The sequence below is a fragment of the Phoenix dactylifera genome, chromosome 2, assembly GCF_051530095.1.
Source record: "Phoenix dactylifera cultivar Ajwa chromosome 2, Ajwa_hap1_PhDact_Kaust_v1.1, whole genome shotgun sequence".
Lineage (NCBI taxonomy): Eukaryota > Viridiplantae > Streptophyta > Magnoliopsida > Arecales > Arecaceae > Phoenix > Phoenix dactylifera.
Genome location: NC_143191.1, coordinates 36,094,708 through 36,109,493, shown reverse-complemented (window position 1 = coordinate 36,109,493; position 14,786 = coordinate 36,094,708). Strand labels below are relative to the sequence as shown.

General features: G+C 44.3%; 2 protein-coding genes across 2 annotated transcripts; one reads left to right on the top strand and one right to left on the bottom strand.

The window, feature by feature from the left end:
• Positions 1 to 280: 280 nt before the first annotated feature.
• On the bottom strand, positions 281 to 3,409 carry NMAT1 (Intron maturase, type II family protein). Its single transcript, XM_008783704.6, has one exon. The coding sequence runs from the start codon at positions 3,057 to 3,059 to the stop codon at positions 924 to 926; it is 2,136 nt and encodes a 711-aa protein (XP_008781926.4). The 5' UTR covers positions 3,060 to 3,409; the 3' UTR covers positions 281 to 923.
• Positions 3,410 to 6,013: 2,604 nt separating this feature from the next.
• On the top strand, positions 6,014 to 10,942 carry LOC103701513 (glutaredoxin-C8). Its single transcript, XM_008783588.6, has 4 exons — positions 6,014 to 6,820; positions 9,696 to 9,769; positions 10,469 to 10,567; positions 10,654 to 10,942. The coding sequence occupies exons 1-4, from the start codon at positions 6,654 to 6,656 to the stop codon at positions 10,722 to 10,724; spliced, it is 411 nt and encodes a 136-aa protein (XP_008781810.2). The 5' UTR covers positions 6,014 to 6,653; the 3' UTR covers positions 10,725 to 10,942.
• The last annotated feature ends 3,844 nt before the right edge of the window (positions 10,943 to 14,786 follow it).

Here is a 14,786-nt window from a genome sequence, read left to right as displayed (position 1 = left end):
GATACAGATAAACCTTGCAAATGAAACCTAATACATCACAGCATGTACTGCAAGCAGATGAAATGGAACTCATGTTATTAATCTGTTATATAAGCTTCTACTGAACAAACAAATAATTGTCAGCATTCATACATTAAGTATCATCTCTGTCTACCATATTAACCCACAGTGCAGGCTAATGCAGGAGAAATGAATAATTTTCAGCATTTATACATTAAGTATCATCTGTACATCTCTGAGAATCATATTAATCCACATAAGAAACCAAATATAGCACTTACTCGGAGAAATGAATAATTTTCAGCATTTATACATTATCATCTGTACATCTCTGAGAATCATATTGATCCACCTAAGAAACCAAATTTAGCACTTACTCTACAACAAGGTAACTGAGAAATGACAACACATTGCAGAAACCTCACTTTCAGTGTGTTATGGACTGATCAAAAAGAAAGATTACACCCAACAAAGTATACAACATTCATACAAAGTTGAAGCAATAGTTTTTTCCAGAAACATATGCCCAAAGTGGACTGACCACAGAGAACAAATAGAGCATGCATCATATAATTTAATAACACACCATACCTCGTTAATTTACTGCTTAGTTTTAAAGGTCACGTACCTTTACATGCTCCAAGGTGCTGTATGGGTTGCTGAAGCAATGGTAGTTCAGTTGCCTGGTACTTGCACTTGGAAAAAATGATTCTCCTCAGCCTTCTTTCATCAATGAAAAGTAAAGCATTGCAGAAAATTTACAAATTGCATTTCAGAAGTTGCTCTATTGTAACCTGGGTGCCACATGTTCAAAATATGGAAATAGCCTCTCCATATGTAGGGTAAAGCTGCGTATATCTGATCCTTCCCAGACTCCACAACAGTAGGAGTCTCGTGCACCGAGACACCCTAGTAACACTGTATTAAAGTGCAATAGATTCCTTCAACAAGAAGCTTCTATCACCATTAGTATTATTTTCATCATTTTCCTGCTCTTTGATAATTCCTAGAGACTTCTTGCTCCAAACTCCACATATCTTATAGTCCCAAACAATCTCTGATATTGCATCCTGAGGCGATCTCAATTCATTCCGATTCACTGACTTATGCAGTTCGCAAAAGAATTTCGGATCTCGCAGCCTAACATATTCATGCAATATCCGCTCATGGTCAGGTACCCAGTTCCTAGGGAATGGGGTATAATCACATGATGGAATCAATGACATGTGCGAAAACTGAACACCCTCGATGGCATCAACAAGCCCCATCCTCAAAAGATCAGAATACTCTGGTGCATCATTCCTCGCACTCTCTCTCAATGGGTGGCTGAGGTCACGGGAGGCAATCTTGTACACCTTGGCACGAGACTTCAGCCTATACCTTGCAGCATAGAGCTTAGCCAGAGAGCTCCTAATCACATACGCACAAAAGCCGACTACTTTCTTCCGGTTATCTGCATATCTATACCAATCCGCCATGGTCTCGAGGAACTTGTTCATCTGAGAATTGGTATGGGCCTGGCCGGCATAAAGCATCGGCGTGCAAGGCAGCGGCTCCGGGTCCTTATCCCCCTTGACGAGCTCGAGATGCCTGAACCGGCTGATGCAACGCTGCAAGCTTGCAGTCACAGAAAGCAATGTCCCGACACCTTTCTCGCTTACGATCGTCCCTCCTGTTGCTGTGTAACGCAATGTAGGGTGCATCACCCGCCGGCAGATCACGTGATCCAAGAACTCGATCCCTCTTGTTATGTGCTCGATCTCTATGTTTGAATTCTCCAACCTCAGTCCATACTTGCTTTCACAGAACTCAATCAAATCCTTTCGTAACTCCACCGCATCCTCCCTCGGTCCACGAATTCCGATCAAAAGGTGGGACCCATAGCGAATGCAATCCATCCTCCTCGTCTTCTCCCTCCCGCTCGTGGGAACGAATTCCGGCCAGGCAGGGTTGTGGCAGTCGTCGGCGATCGAATCCGTCCAAATGGAGTCGAGCTTCGATGGACGAAAGTACCTTGCTATCCGATCTTCCATCCAAGTGTCCAATTCGGTGAGGCATACATTGACAAGCAAAGGGCTGAGGATCCTGCAGTGCCCGTAGTTGGGGACCCTGGCGGCTTCGTCGGGGGCGAAGCCAAAGAAAGCCCTCAGCCAGTAGGGATCGGGCTTGGGCTCGTCCTCCTTCAAAACCTTCTTCTTCCTGCTCTTCCGCAGCATCTTCCGCTTCATCCTCTTCTTGGCCAATCTGTCGACCGCCTCATCGGCTGGCGACGACCCGACCCTCACGGGTTGCCTCAAGGCGGATTTGATCAAGCCCAGAATTTTCCGATCGGAGACGCCTTTCTTCAAGCAGGAGATGATGACGCCGGGGCTGAAGTTATCGGAGACGGCGGAGAGATCGGCCTTGAGGAACCAGAGGTAGCCAGCGAAGTTGGAGCGGATGGTGCGGAGGACGGTGTGGGCGCTGCGGCCGGGGCGGAAGGCGTGGGACCTGGGGGAGAAGCGGGGCTCGAAGACGGGCTCGAGAAGGAGGAGGAGGAGCTCCTGGAGGACACGGTCCTGGAAGGGGGGAGGGGCGGAGGCGAGGAGGGCGAGGAACTTGCGGCGGGAGATGGGGCGGGTGGAGGGGGGCTCGGCAGGGGAGCGGAGGAGGAGGTGGGTGGAGGCCCCCCAGGTGTAGTTCGGCGATAGTGCGGCGCGCTGGAGGGCGAGGAGGGAGCGGAGGTGGGGGAGGTGGATGGCGTTCTTGGGGGGGAAGGAGCCGGTGTGGTGGGCGCAGGCGCGCTGGTAGGCGAGCACCCAGAGGTCGAACTTCTTGAGGAAGCCGGTGAGGTTGGGAAAGGGGAGATGGGGGTCTGGGCGAGAGAAGCAGCGGACCCACAGGTCGGAGCACACCTGGATGGGGTCCTCCTTCATCAGGTCGTAGGGGTTGGGAAGCTCCTCTGAAGGCCGTTGTTGGTGTTGCTGGTGACGAGAAACGACGGAGGAGGAGAGGGTGGTGATCCGAAGGGAGAGGAGGAGGTAGTGGGGGAGTGGAAGGAGGGGCTTGAGGGAAAGCATTCCTCCTCCTCTGCCCTCCTCCAAAGGCAGCTCCTTTGTTCGTTTTGGAGGGTCGAAGTTCGATTCTCAGAGATATTTTATCATATATATTTTAGGTATTTTCCCTCATTCGTTTCAGATGCTTCTCCTGCTTGACACAATGCATAGAAGGAATCCCTTGCGCTTCGCGGCGGCCGCCTCTTCCTCCTTCTGATTCGAACACACAGGAGGGCGCTTCCCCCGTCGGGAAGGAGCGGTAGAATGGGGAGCGAACGGGCTGTTGGGTTAGCGTCACGGAGCGATCGGCAATAGAAGCCGACTTTTCTTTTTTTTCCCCCTAAAAACGAATATATAATCAGCAAAAACTAAGTCACACCGCGTCTTAGGCAATTCCTCCTTCTCTATCTATAGAGTGTCTCCTAAGTGGCACGCGACATATACTGCCACCCAGTCCGCTGCCTCGTTGGCCTCTCGATATACATGTTTAACCTGAAAGGCCACTACTACATCACTCACCATATCCCAAATATCTTGAAGTAAAGGGTGTACCCTTCCCCTTGCGCTCGGGTCCTTTTAGACCCAACTGATTACGGTGGTTAAGTCACCCTCCAATATGATCGAGGTAGCCCGAAGCGCTCGCCTGGCATGGCATAATCCGGTCCAGGCCACCTGCAGCTTTGCTCCTGGCACAGAGATGTCAAAGATTTGGCGGCCGTCAGTAGCGACCACCCTAGAACTCGGGCCTCTGATGACGAAGCCTGCTCCTCCTCTCCTGCCGCCCTCCAAGACAGCGCCATCAAAGTTGACTTTGAGGAAATTTGGGAGTGGGGGCTCCCAGGTGAAATACACCCTATGGAGTGCTGCCTGAGCAATATGGGGGCCCTAGGTGTCTCGAGCTATCAAAAGTCCACAATGTAAGTCTGTTTGAATAATCTCAGCTGTCTGTGCTCTGACGCAGTCTACCACGAACCTCAGGGACGCGCCATGCTCTCCAAAAATCCGATCATTCCTCACCAGCCAAATCTAATAGGCTATGCAAGTCGCTCCTATGGCCACCCGACGTATATGAGGTATACCAGTCCAATGCCAGATAGTCTGTAGAAAAGTGTCTCTCCCACTCCAAGTCTCCTGCAGTACTACAGCAAGTGTCTAGGCCCTCCTCGCCCACCCACACTAGAACAACGGATGATCCACTGTCTCATCTACCCGGCACTCCAAGCACTAGGAGGAAATGCTCAGTCCTCGTCTACTCAGCACCGCTCTCGTCGGCAAGCGCTCTCAGGCTACCTTCCATAGAAATAAGGCAACCCTAGGGTGGAGTCCAAATCTCCAAATCCAGCCACAATCCAGGCCCGACACGTGGTCCCACTGGAGGGTCCGGGAGACATCCCCAACCCTAACATTAGCTCTGCATGACATGCTCCATACTCTGACATCCGGGTCCACGGCTTGTGCGACCGGTAGCGAGCAGATCCGATCAGCTAATTGCTCACAAAACAGCTGGCTGAGCCTGGCACCATCCCATTCCGCCTCCCCTGGGACAAGGAAGTCACACACCCGCAGTCCGCCCACCTCCGCATTGAACGTAGTTGGCTAGAGTCGCAAAGAAAGTGTATTCACCCATGGATCCTCCATCACATTGATACTCCGTCCGTCGCCAATCAGCCACCTCGTGTTCGCCTCTGCCAGCGGTAAATGCCTCTTGATCTCCCGCCACATGTAAAAACATCTACATCTCCGACTACCCAGGGTTGCCCCCTCAGTTCTCCCACAACCATATCTCGCTGCCATGACCTGGCACCAGAAACCCTGTGGCTCTAGGATGAACCTCACTGCATGCCGAGCAAAAAGCACCTCGCGCCTCTCGAGAAGGGATTGCACCCCCAAACTTTCCTCACTAAACGGCAGATAGACTCGCTCCAAGCCACTAGATGTACCCCATGGCCCCCTCCCTATGAGCCCCACAGAAAGCTTTAAAACAACTGCTCAATCCCCCTCAGGACAATCTTTGGGAGCACAATATTAGCCATAAGATAAACCGGCATAGAACACAGCACAGACCTGACTAGCATCACACGGCCCATCATGGATAGAGAGGACACCCTCTAGCCCTCCAATCTGCCTTGCACTCGCTGCACCAGGCTCATGCACCCCGCTGCCCTCAGCCGTCTCCCTGTAATCGAAACTCCCAAGTAACTCCACACACCCTCCTGCTCCTGCACCTCCAATATCGTCCTGATCTCCTGCCGCATCCTCCGCTCTATGCTCAAACTAAAGTAGATAGCAGATTTTTGAAGATTCACCCTCTATCCGGAGGCCACACAGTAAGCTACCAACACCTGCTTAAGAGCTCGGGCGTCCCTCGCCCTCACCCTAACCAATAGAAGGCAATCATCTGCAAATAGAAGATGGGATATAGGGTGAGAGCCAGGAGCTGGCACATAGGCTGCTAGTTCTTGACTCCCGCAAGCTGCCCGCAAAGCACGGAAAAGCACGTCAAAACAGATAATGAAGAGGCATGGGGGAAAAGAACAATTCTTATGAAGGCCCATGATGGACTGAAAGAACGGCGACAGTGTCCCATTGATCAGGATGGAGAACCTCGGCCCCTGCACACAGCCCAGCACCCAGTCTATCCATGTCTCATGAAATCCAAAACTCTCCAATGCATACCTGACGAAGCTCCATCGGATCCTGTCATAGGCTTGCTCCATGTCCAGTTTGACTGCCATCAAGCTCCGCCTCTTCGAAGCTCGTTGTAAGTCCCACATCATTTTCTGAGCCAGCAGGACATTGTCGGAAATGTTCCTGCCCCTTACGAAAGCCCTCTATTCTTGACAAATGATACATGGTAACAAAGGTTTCATCCTCCCCACCATAATCCTCGCCACCACTTTATACAAGGTGGTGCATAAATTAATAGGCCTGAAATGGCTTGGCTCTAAGGCGTCCTGGCGCTTCGGTATCAGGATGATGTACGTAGCCTTCCAATCATCGGTCATCTCTGTCCGAGTGAAGAACAACTGGATGACCTCCACTACTGCTATCCGGACAATGCTCCAACACGCGAAAGAAGAATTGAGGAAAACCATCTGGTTTGGGGGCCTTGTCATCAGCTAGGGCCCATACCGTCTTCTGTACCTCCATCTTCGATACTAGCCGAATCAGGGTTACATTCTCTATCTCTACAATTCTGACCTCCGGCCTAGAAAGCTGGCCGACCTCCTTTGATCCACTATTCTCGGTTCGCCTAGATCTGCAAAAAATCATATATTACCTTTCTCACTGCATCTTCCTCCTTCACCCCTGACCCATCCCCACTCTCAGCGAACGGATCGTATTGCTTGCGTCTCCACATCCATTGACCATTGGTTATTTACGTAAATATCCAGTTGCGCGGCTCCCTTTTACACCCCTCCGATCGCTGTTTTCGAACGCCATCCGCCCTTCGGCTTCCTTCGATCCGTCCCCAATCGCCGCCACCCTGTTTCTCTCTTTTTCTAACCATTACAAATATTAATAAATAATCTCCCAATCTTCTTGGTTTCTCTTTGGGGGCTCATCTGATCTTAAGTCGAGTCGGGGATCTGCGAGGAGCGGCCCCGGACTCGATCGATGGCGGCGGCGGGACGTCTCGGGACGGCGACGGTGGCTCTGCTCGCGGTGGCTGCCGCTCTCCTCGGCCTCTTGTCGGAGGGATCCGCCGCCGCGACGAAGAAGGCCTTCGTCAAGAAAACCGTGGCCGCCCACGACATCGTCATCTTCTCCAAGTCCTACTGCCCGTACGCTCCCTTCCTCCCTCCCTCCCTTCATAAAAGCAAACCATAAGAACGATCTTTGTCAAAAAATTTGAGAAACTACGTGGGGATTTTTTTTCCGATCCATGTTTAAAATTCGATTCTTGTTTATTTATCTCGAAGAAAAATTCGATCTTGTTTAGAGACGTGAGTAAATTTTACTACGTCGAATGCGCAATAAGAAGTAGCCCGCTTCAGGCTGCGGACTTGTCTGTGTGCTTGGATTCGTGTTGATCGTCCTTTTAGTCTGGTTTCAAGGAAGTCCCTCATCATGTTATCATGTTAGTTGTTGCCGATCAAGGCAGCCGAGTTGGCTGAGCGGCTGATCGTCCGAATATCAGCTTAGACCATAAAGGTCGGCTGAAGATCGCCATGCGTCTCGGAGGTGACGATGTGGTGGCCGTTATGCTTGGGTAGCGATGGCAACATTGGTCGCTCTTGAGGTGGTGTTGGGCTGAGAAGATAATCCTTGAACCTTCATTCCGACGCCAAATCTGATCTGAAATAGCAAAGACAGTGGAGGGTGTCCGGCAGCGAATCCTCCAATTTCTAAGTTAGACAGACTCTTAGGGAGCAGCGGATGTGTTGTGAGAGTGGCAAAGTGGCAGCACGAGGGCGCAAAAATGGTCGAGAGTACTTGCTTGGAGGCTCTCTCGAGAATAGTTTACATAGGTGGGGGTTGGCGCCCGTCGCCAAAGAGTTCGAGCATGCGGCTCAACCATTTTTGGTAATCGATCATACATCCCAAAAATCATGCATGAGCGTTTCCTCCATGCATCACACATCTCGCTTGTTCATCATGTGGTTATGAAAACCATTCGTGATCATAGCCGACATGTTGCTAGCTGGAGGGAGAGTTTAAAATTTAATGGACTCTGTGCATTTTTAAGGTCAGAGGCTTCAGGGCGAACTTTGATTGGTCAGTCTGTCATGTCGGTTATGGTCGGTTCCGAGATATATCATTAGTAATTTATGGCGGTATGCTCTTTTGGTTATTACCTTTTTGGGAGTGTATCTAGAGTTCTAGTGATGATTCCTGGTTACTTTCGTAATAGAATCTCTTATAGTGTATTTGTTGTCTTTCTGATCGTATAGAAGCTCTTATAGTGTATTTATTGTCTTTCTGATCGCAATAATCTGCTCCAGATGAATGCATGTGCATCCACAGGTGTGTTTTTATGTTTTATTTATCTATTTACCTATTTACATATTTAGTTATTTACTTAAGGAAAGCAACGGTGTGTGTAGAAAACTTTTGGGACATGGAGGATTGTGGAGATGCCTTGAGTGCAGTATCAGAGGCCATGAAGTGCACCATTAGATACTTGAACAGTTTATTGCTTATCGATTCAGTATTTGGAAGAATTAGTGGTATGAGAGGTTCTAGCAGCTTTATTGGTAATTTAAATAATTGTAGTTGCTCTAACCTATTACTGCTTTTTGGTTTACAAAAATAAAATTTGTGGAAGCCTTAGAAGTAGGAAGTACTATGTACGAATGATTGTCTGATGTCATGATGTCTATAGGAGATCACCATGTGCATTGTGATTTGTCTCGATTTGCATCATATATTTGTTTGCAGGTACAATGCCTTACTAGTTTAGGTGTATAGTTCAGGAAGTTAAAACGATTTTAGAGAAAATTGACACCAAGAAGAGCCATACATTTATACTGAAGAAGCCAACTTTTGCATTGCATTTGAAGCTTTGCTTAGAGTTTAGTGATTGCAGTGGTTAAATAAGGTTCCATATGGAGTAAACTGGTAAAAGCATCCATTGATGATTTTAGGGAAAGATGAAGTCTAGGATTTGCACTGAGGCGGAAGTAGTTGATATTGACATGATTTTGGTATGGTTTTTGATGTTTTGGGCGATGTGGAAGATACAAGAGGCTGCGGGACTGAATGCATTCTCTTTTTGGTAGCTATTAAATTACAATGTCAAAGCAATGGGGCCCTAGGAATACTATGTATTTGGGATTTGACTAACACCATACCTAGGGCTCTATCTATGTACATTTTAGAGCTTGTGATAGGATGTTTTTAACCTTGCATTGTACCTCTAGAATTTTCTTATCTCGTTAAATTTGCGTATTTTCAAAAATTATATGATTTAGATATTCCTAGCATACGCATTGCCTATGCATCCAATGGTTAAAAATAAACAGTTTAAAAAAACATGAAACTATGCATATTCTTCGACCACTGGATGCATAGGCTAGGATCGGTGAATCACATTATTTTTTGACTGCAAGCTATTTAGAATTGTAGATCACATCCAACAGCTCGAATCTTTAGTGTCAGGCCCTCACCGGTCAGATCCGACCTTATTAAGATTGTTGTATGGGCCACATATTACCTCTACTATATATATATATAAATATGTATATGTATCTATGTATGCACGTATAGGTAGCATATTTTTTATGAGGCTTCAAGACAGATCACTCCCTCTGGTCATGAGGTGTCTTGCAGATGATCAGCCAGCAAACAAATTATTAACAAGCTTCTAAGTATGCATGATGGGGTAATATGGTTTATCTGCAATCATGGTTCCAGTCAAACCTTAAAATAGATATAAAATGCTTATTTATGCATGCTGTGTCATGCAAGTTCTTCATCTACTGATATTAGTTGTAGATGCATGAGATAAGAGATAACAAAAATGCAGTTACATTGTTTATGGAAATAAACCGTTATTCAATAGCCAATCACCTCTGTTCCATATACATGCACACATATATGTGTGTGTATGTAACGTGTATATATATATGTGTGTGTGTGTGTGTGTGTGTGTGTGTTCCACCCCCGTGAAACTATTTAACTAGTGAAAGTATTTAATTTTTACCATTGGTTGAACAGGTACTGTAGAAGAGCAAAATCTGTTTTCAAAGAATTGGACAAAGTACCATACGTCGTGGAGCTGGACCAGAGAGGTTTGTTGTACTTTCATTTCTGAGAATCTCTCCTGAGGTTTAGTTTTCTATGGTTTTTCTCCATTTACAAATTAGGTTTCTAAGAACATGAATTAAGGAAATTGTTTTCTAAAAAGATAAGTGACATTACCAACAGATATGCGCACAACTCATGTTGAGCACATATAATCTAGTTGGTCATTTTATATCCTGTTTAAACTGCACATAAAATAAAAAAATTAAAAAAAGTTTCTCGACAGTTGTAATGAATAGTGATAAAAAATGCTAGTATGTTCTATTACTTCTATTACTTGTGATTCCCACACTGTTGCAGTCTGAATTATGCACTTGTTACTGGAGATGCTTAGCAGAAATAACAGAACTAGTTGGTTAGTTTAGAAGTTGTGATTGCACTAGTATCACCTATTCTTAGATCTCAATGATGTATTCTACTCCCTCTTAGCACATAATCCCTGTAACTTGGAACCATTCTAATTCCAGAAATCTACCTTGTAGTAATAAGATTTGAGGAAACAGTGTTTTAGGCTTGCCTATTCTATTACTGTGCTGGGAGCCAGACCATGAGTTTTAACTTACTGCACTGTGGTCTTTCAAGATTAAAAAACATACATTTCAAAAGGAGAGGTCCTGATCAATACTTTAATCATTTAGCTCCTACATATTTCTAATTGCTGCTTTTTTTGTCAAACAAATGTCCAGAGGATGGGCCGGATATTCAAGATGCCTTGTCTAAGATTGTTGGGAGGCGCACGGTCCCTCAAGTTTTTATACATGGAAAGCACATTGGTGGCTCCAATGGTAAACTATCTGTTGCTTTCATTGACATCTACTCTAAAAAGTACATCTGTAAGATTCTCATATGTGTGGTGTTGATTTGATGTCAGATACCGTTGAAGCATATGAAAGTGGCAGACTGGCTGAACTTCTGGGTATCAACTCAAAAGATGATCTTTAAATGGTGGTGCATGACTAATTCCCCAGGCACTGGGGATATGGATGCATTCTTTCTCATTTAAGCTAGGTATTTCTTGATAAAGACGTGTGGTGCTCCACAGATTTTAAGTTTGTTGGGCCTAGGATGCTATAAAGTTTGGAGGTCTATTGAGTTATTTGCTACAACTTATATTCTGTAGTCATTTTGGTAAGAGACTAAGAACAGCAATTTCTTGGTAAGATCATGCTTATCTCCTATCATTAAGCTCGAGAATGGAGTCTTCTATCCTTTGGGACATTATAAGATCGCAGAATCTTTAGCTTTTTCTCAGTTTTTTCTTTTTTCTAGAAAAGGTTCTTCTTGGAAGGTAACTGGATTTTAGAGTTTCAAACTAAGGATGTTCATCTATGGAGCAGGCTTGGTCAACCAGCATCCCCCAATAGCCGTTGTCACCCAGCTACTGCATACAGCCACAGAAAAGTGAACTCGACTGCTATCCTGACATGCTAGGCTGGTTTAAATTTCAACACCTTCTAATTTGACTGCCATCGTTCAAAATTGTTTCTCCATGCCAGTCTACTTTTGCTTCATACTTGCTCATTGTTCCTGGTGAATCACATTGATAGTTTGTTTTGCCCTTTTTTCTTTTTTTCTAGAAAACACGTCGATGGTAAATTTTGGTCACATTTGAATGTGCTTTTTGGATTCTCTCATTGGGTTTTTCACTTTCGAATTTATATTAGTAAATCTTTTACAAAGAAAATATATGCAATATGTAATTTTTTTTAGTATAATCGTCAGTATAGTTGCTTATGCATAAAACCGGCCAAACTATTTCTCAGTCCGGCCATATTACTTGACACATTAGTTACAACTCAAAAATAATCCTGTAGTTTGTAATTCAAATTTAGTACTGTTCGAACCAGATCCATCCAAATGCTGGAAGAAAAATGTGCCTAAACTCTAAGCTGCTTTTGATTTAGAGTATTATGGCAGTGAAATCAAATCCTGCAAGACAGCAGCTCTAGGGTTTTGGTCATCTTGGAAATGGGTACTTACGTTTCTAAAGCAGGTGTAACCAGAGCAAGTTATGTCTCCATGGTAGTTGCTCCGAACTGCTTGATTCTCCCTATTGGATAAGTTGATGCGAATTATATCTTTCAGTCTTTAATGTGCCCATGTTCATTTGGCATTATCGGTTGGAGTGATTTGTTTGTGGCCTAGGTCTAAAGCTCAATAGTTTGGCCTCCTAGATTTGATATGGCCACTGAACTGTTGGCTGTACTTTGGTCTCTGAAATCCTGCCAACACAAAGCTGCTTGTCTTAATACCAATTTAGTTCATGAGACACTCATTAGGCTCAGTTTGGTGAGTGGATATGCAAGGCCTGGACAAGAGCCCGGTCAACGCTGGTTAGTGCAAGGATTCCCGTTCCTTGAGTTCCTACTGGACTGAGATTTTCACATGGTACATTCACCTCTGTACACACTAAAACCTACCATCTATCATCATTTCACCAGCCTATGTTAAAAAAAACTGAGGACATTTTTATTTTTATTCTTTTGTAATCACAGTACTGCCGGAACTTGGGAGTAGCATGATGCAAATCACTGCGAGGCCGCAACCTTTGTACTGAAAGGAAAAAGCCTTACGTTTTGTCCTGCTACTTGAGTACACGAGAGGATAGCTAAAACAGTCCCCATTGAAGCGAGGTGGAGTTTCTGTTTTTAATTTGCTGTGAGGCAGTGTCAGAGAATTTGAACACCTAATTAATGATGCAAATGACACGATGCATGCATTATAAATAACTCGGTCACGTCCGATTGAAGCGACAGGGATGCAATTGGGGAATCAGCATGAGCCTATGCGTGCCGGGTGTGGTAAACTATATGGGCTCGTTTCGTTCGCAGAAAATATTTTTTCTTTCTAAAATATAAATTTTTAGAAAAAAAATATCTAAAAAAATATTTTTGACATGTTTGGTTGACCATGAGAAAGTGACAAATTTCCAAAGTGCTTATGTTTGGTTGGCCATCCACTTTCATGGGAAAGTTATGTATAATTTCTATTATGTCCTTAATAAAAAATAGGTATTTAATGACTCTTTAATGCTTCTTTAATGCTAAAGGGTCTTTTTGGTAAAAAGTAAAAATAGATCTGGGCTCGTTTGGTTCGCGGGAAGTATTTTCCCTCCTAGGAATATGATTCCTGGGAATCAGATTCCTAGGAAGAGGATACCTAGGAAAGTACTTTTGACATGTTTGGTTAACCATGGGAAAGTGACTAATTTCCAAAGTGCTTATGTTTGGTTGACCATCCACTTTTCTAGGAAAGTTATGTATAATTCCTATTATGCCCTTAATAAAAATTAGGTCTTTAATGCCTCTTTAATGCTTCTTTAATGCTGAAGGGTCTTTTTGGGAAAAAATAAAAAAGGAGTGATTCCCACCTCATGGGAAAGTAACTTTCCCATGTTTCTCATGGGAAAGACTTTCCCATGAAATGTGGGAATCATATTCCCATGGGAATACAACTTTCCCATCTCTCTCCTTTGAAAACTCCAACCAAACAAGAGGCATTTCATTACTTTCCCGTTGACCACACTTTCCCCCCTCGTTTTCCTGCGAACCAAACGAGCCCTCTAGAGTGATTTCCGCCTCATGGAAAAGTAATGGGAAAGACTTTCCTATGAAATGTGGGAATCTTATTTCCATGGAAATACAACTTTCCTGTCTCTCTCCTTTGAAAACTCCAACCAAACAAGAGGTATTTCATTACTTTTCCGTTGACCACACTTTTTCCCCTTCTTGTCCCGCGAACCAAATGAGCCCTATATATACCCATTTGATTAAAAGGCTGAGAGGCTGTTTGAGTCGTCTCATACCAGCTCAATGGAGCTTAGTTGCAAAACGCAATGTAAAATATTGGATGAGCTCGTCAGCTATACAGAATTAAGACTAAAGAAGCGTGGATTTCAAGTTTGCATCAGGATGATCTAAAAGAATCAGAGGTCGGTTGGATTTATTCCCTAATTCGTCGACAAAATCATAAGTTATTCAGAGGCGTCTTCATCATGCACAACCTTTGGTTTGGGGGGGAAGGAAACAAAAAGGAGAACCTCTTAGGATTTTGTTTTTGTTTGGTGGGGGCAGGTGCCGACCAAGTCCTATATTGCAATCCGATTGTTTAGTGTCAATTTTTATAGAATTACTGCCTCTATGATGAGGAAGGAGAGAGATGCTAGTTTTCTTTACAAATTACTGCATCACTTTTTCTGCTTAATATCTAAATTGTGGATGTACAACTTTGTGCTTTTAAAGATAATAGATTAGGCACCATATAATAGCATAACATTTTCCAATATAATTAATTATATGCATTCTTCTTCACATGCCGGTTGCTCCTGACTTTTTTCTCTCTTGTAGTATTTCAACAGAAGCTTGGTGCCACCTGAAAACTTAATGAAGTAGATACTGAAATCCTTGCGCTTAAGAGCTTTGGTCTTTATCAATAGCAATACTAAAAATGATGCATTATCTTGGATACTTGAGAAGTGGATCAGTTTGTAGCTGTGACTAGACCAGGAGTGTTCTGGTGTAGTGAGGTAACTTGATAGTGGCTGAATTTCTAATTTCGGCGAAGGATTTGGCTTCATCTGATCGATTTATGTGCATCCATGGAATCATGTCGGATCGGATATTGATGTTGCATCAGCCATTGCGTGCGGATATATATATATGAAGCACATGAACTCTTTTATCTCTTCATGCAGCATGTCTGAATCTATTTCACGACCGCTTCACAGGGAGCAAAACTGATGTTGGCACCTGCATCTCTCATGTTGATTTCAGAAGCTAAAGCATCTCTTGATCACATTTGTTTTCTATAAAATGCACTCGCAAGTCGCAGCACATCAAGGAGCCCAAGTACTGATGGAGAATCTGATCGGTTTTGAATATAACAAAAAAAAAAGTTTTTTTTTTTTTGAACTATTGCACAGGTCATGTTGTGGAAGTATTTTTATGAATTATCAATTGCAAGATGACAATAAAGTCTCTCTAACACAAAAAAAAAAAAAAATAA

Excerpts from the sequence above, each read along its gene's own strand:
- NMAT1 (XM_008783704.6), bottom strand. The coding sequence starts at position 3,059 with ATGCTTTCCCTCAAGCCCCTCCTTCCACTCCCCCACTACCTCCTCCTC.
- LOC103701513 (XM_008783588.6), top strand. The coding sequence starts at position 6,654 with ATGGCGGCGGCGGGACGTCTCGGGACGGCGACGGTGGCTCTGCTCGCG. Across the intron at positions 6,821-9,695 it reads TTCTCCAAGTCCTACTGCCC|GTACTGTAGAAGAGCAAAAT; the intron begins GTACGCTCCCTT and ends TTGGTTGAACAG. Across the intron at positions 10,568-10,653 it reads GCACATTGGTGGCTCCAATG|ATACCGTTGAAGCATATGAA; the intron begins GTAAACTATCTG and ends ATTTGATGTCAG.